This window comes from Malurus melanocephalus, unplaced genomic scaffold (assembly GCF_030028575.1).
Source record: "Malurus melanocephalus ecotype Western Australia unplaced genomic scaffold, MMel_1.1 scaffold_2032, whole genome shotgun sequence".
In the NCBI taxonomy this organism is placed as follows: domain Eukaryota; kingdom Metazoa; phylum Chordata; class Aves; order Passeriformes; family Maluridae; genus Malurus; species Malurus melanocephalus.
In genome coordinates, this window is record NW_026625264.1 from 15471 (window position 1) to 16231 (window position 761).

Consider the following 761-nt stretch of genomic DNA (forward strand, 5'->3'; position numbering starts at 1 on the left):
TTCCAAAGTGAATTTTGGAGCTTCCCAGATAATTTTTTCAAGGTGAAAAAAATTCAGAGCGGTCTGGAGGGGTGAAATTGGGTCTGGGGTCTCTCTCACCCCCAAAAACCCCCAAAATCTCCCCAAAATTCCCTCCCCAGGGCCTGGAGATCGTGAACCCGCAGGCGGCCGAGAAAAAAGTGGCCGAGGCCAATCAGAAATATTTCTCCAGCATGGCCGAGTTCCTCAAGGTCAAGGGCGAAAAAAGTGGGGTCCCCACGCCCCCCTGAGACCCCCAAAACCCTCCCCAAATTCCTGGGAAATTCCCAGACCCCTCCCCAAATTCCTGGAAAATTCCCAGGAAATTCCCAAACTCCCACTCCTTTTTTTTTTCGTTCAGGTTTTCGGTTTTGGGGAATTTTTTTGGGGGGTCCTGGAGGTCGAGGGGGGTGAAATTGGGGTCCCCACGCCCCCCTGAGCCCCCCAAAACCCTCCCCAAATTCCCGGGAAATCCCCAGACCCCTCCCCAAATTCCTGGGAAGTTCCCAAAATCCCCCCCATTCTCGCCCTCCTTTTTTTTCCTTCACGTTTTGGGTTTTGAGGAATTTTTGGGGGAAATTTTGGGAGGTTGAGGGGGGTGAAATTGGGGTCCCTGAGCCCCTCGGGACCCCCAAAAAAATCTTCCTGGGACCCCCAAACCCCTCCCCAAATTCCTGGGAAATTCCCAAACTCCCCCTCCTATTTTTTCCTTCACGTTTTGAATTTTGGGAATTTTTTGGGAA

The 761-nt window shown here is 51.9% G+C and overlaps 1 protein-coding gene across 1 annotated transcript in view; it reads left to right on the plus strand.

Moving 5' to 3' along the window:
• The window catches only part of LOC130587520 (U4/U6 small nuclear ribonucleoprotein Prp31-like), a 13196-nt gene extending 12763 nt beyond the window's left edge, over positions 1–433 (plus strand). Inside the window, exon 11 of the mRNA XM_057388502.1 lies at positions 141–433. Coding sequence (XP_057244485.1) covers positions 141–269 — 129 coding nt within the window. The 3' untranslated portion in view covers positions 270–433. The remainder of the gene's footprint in view (positions 1–140) is intronic.
• The last annotated feature ends 328 nt before the right edge of the window (positions 434–761 follow it).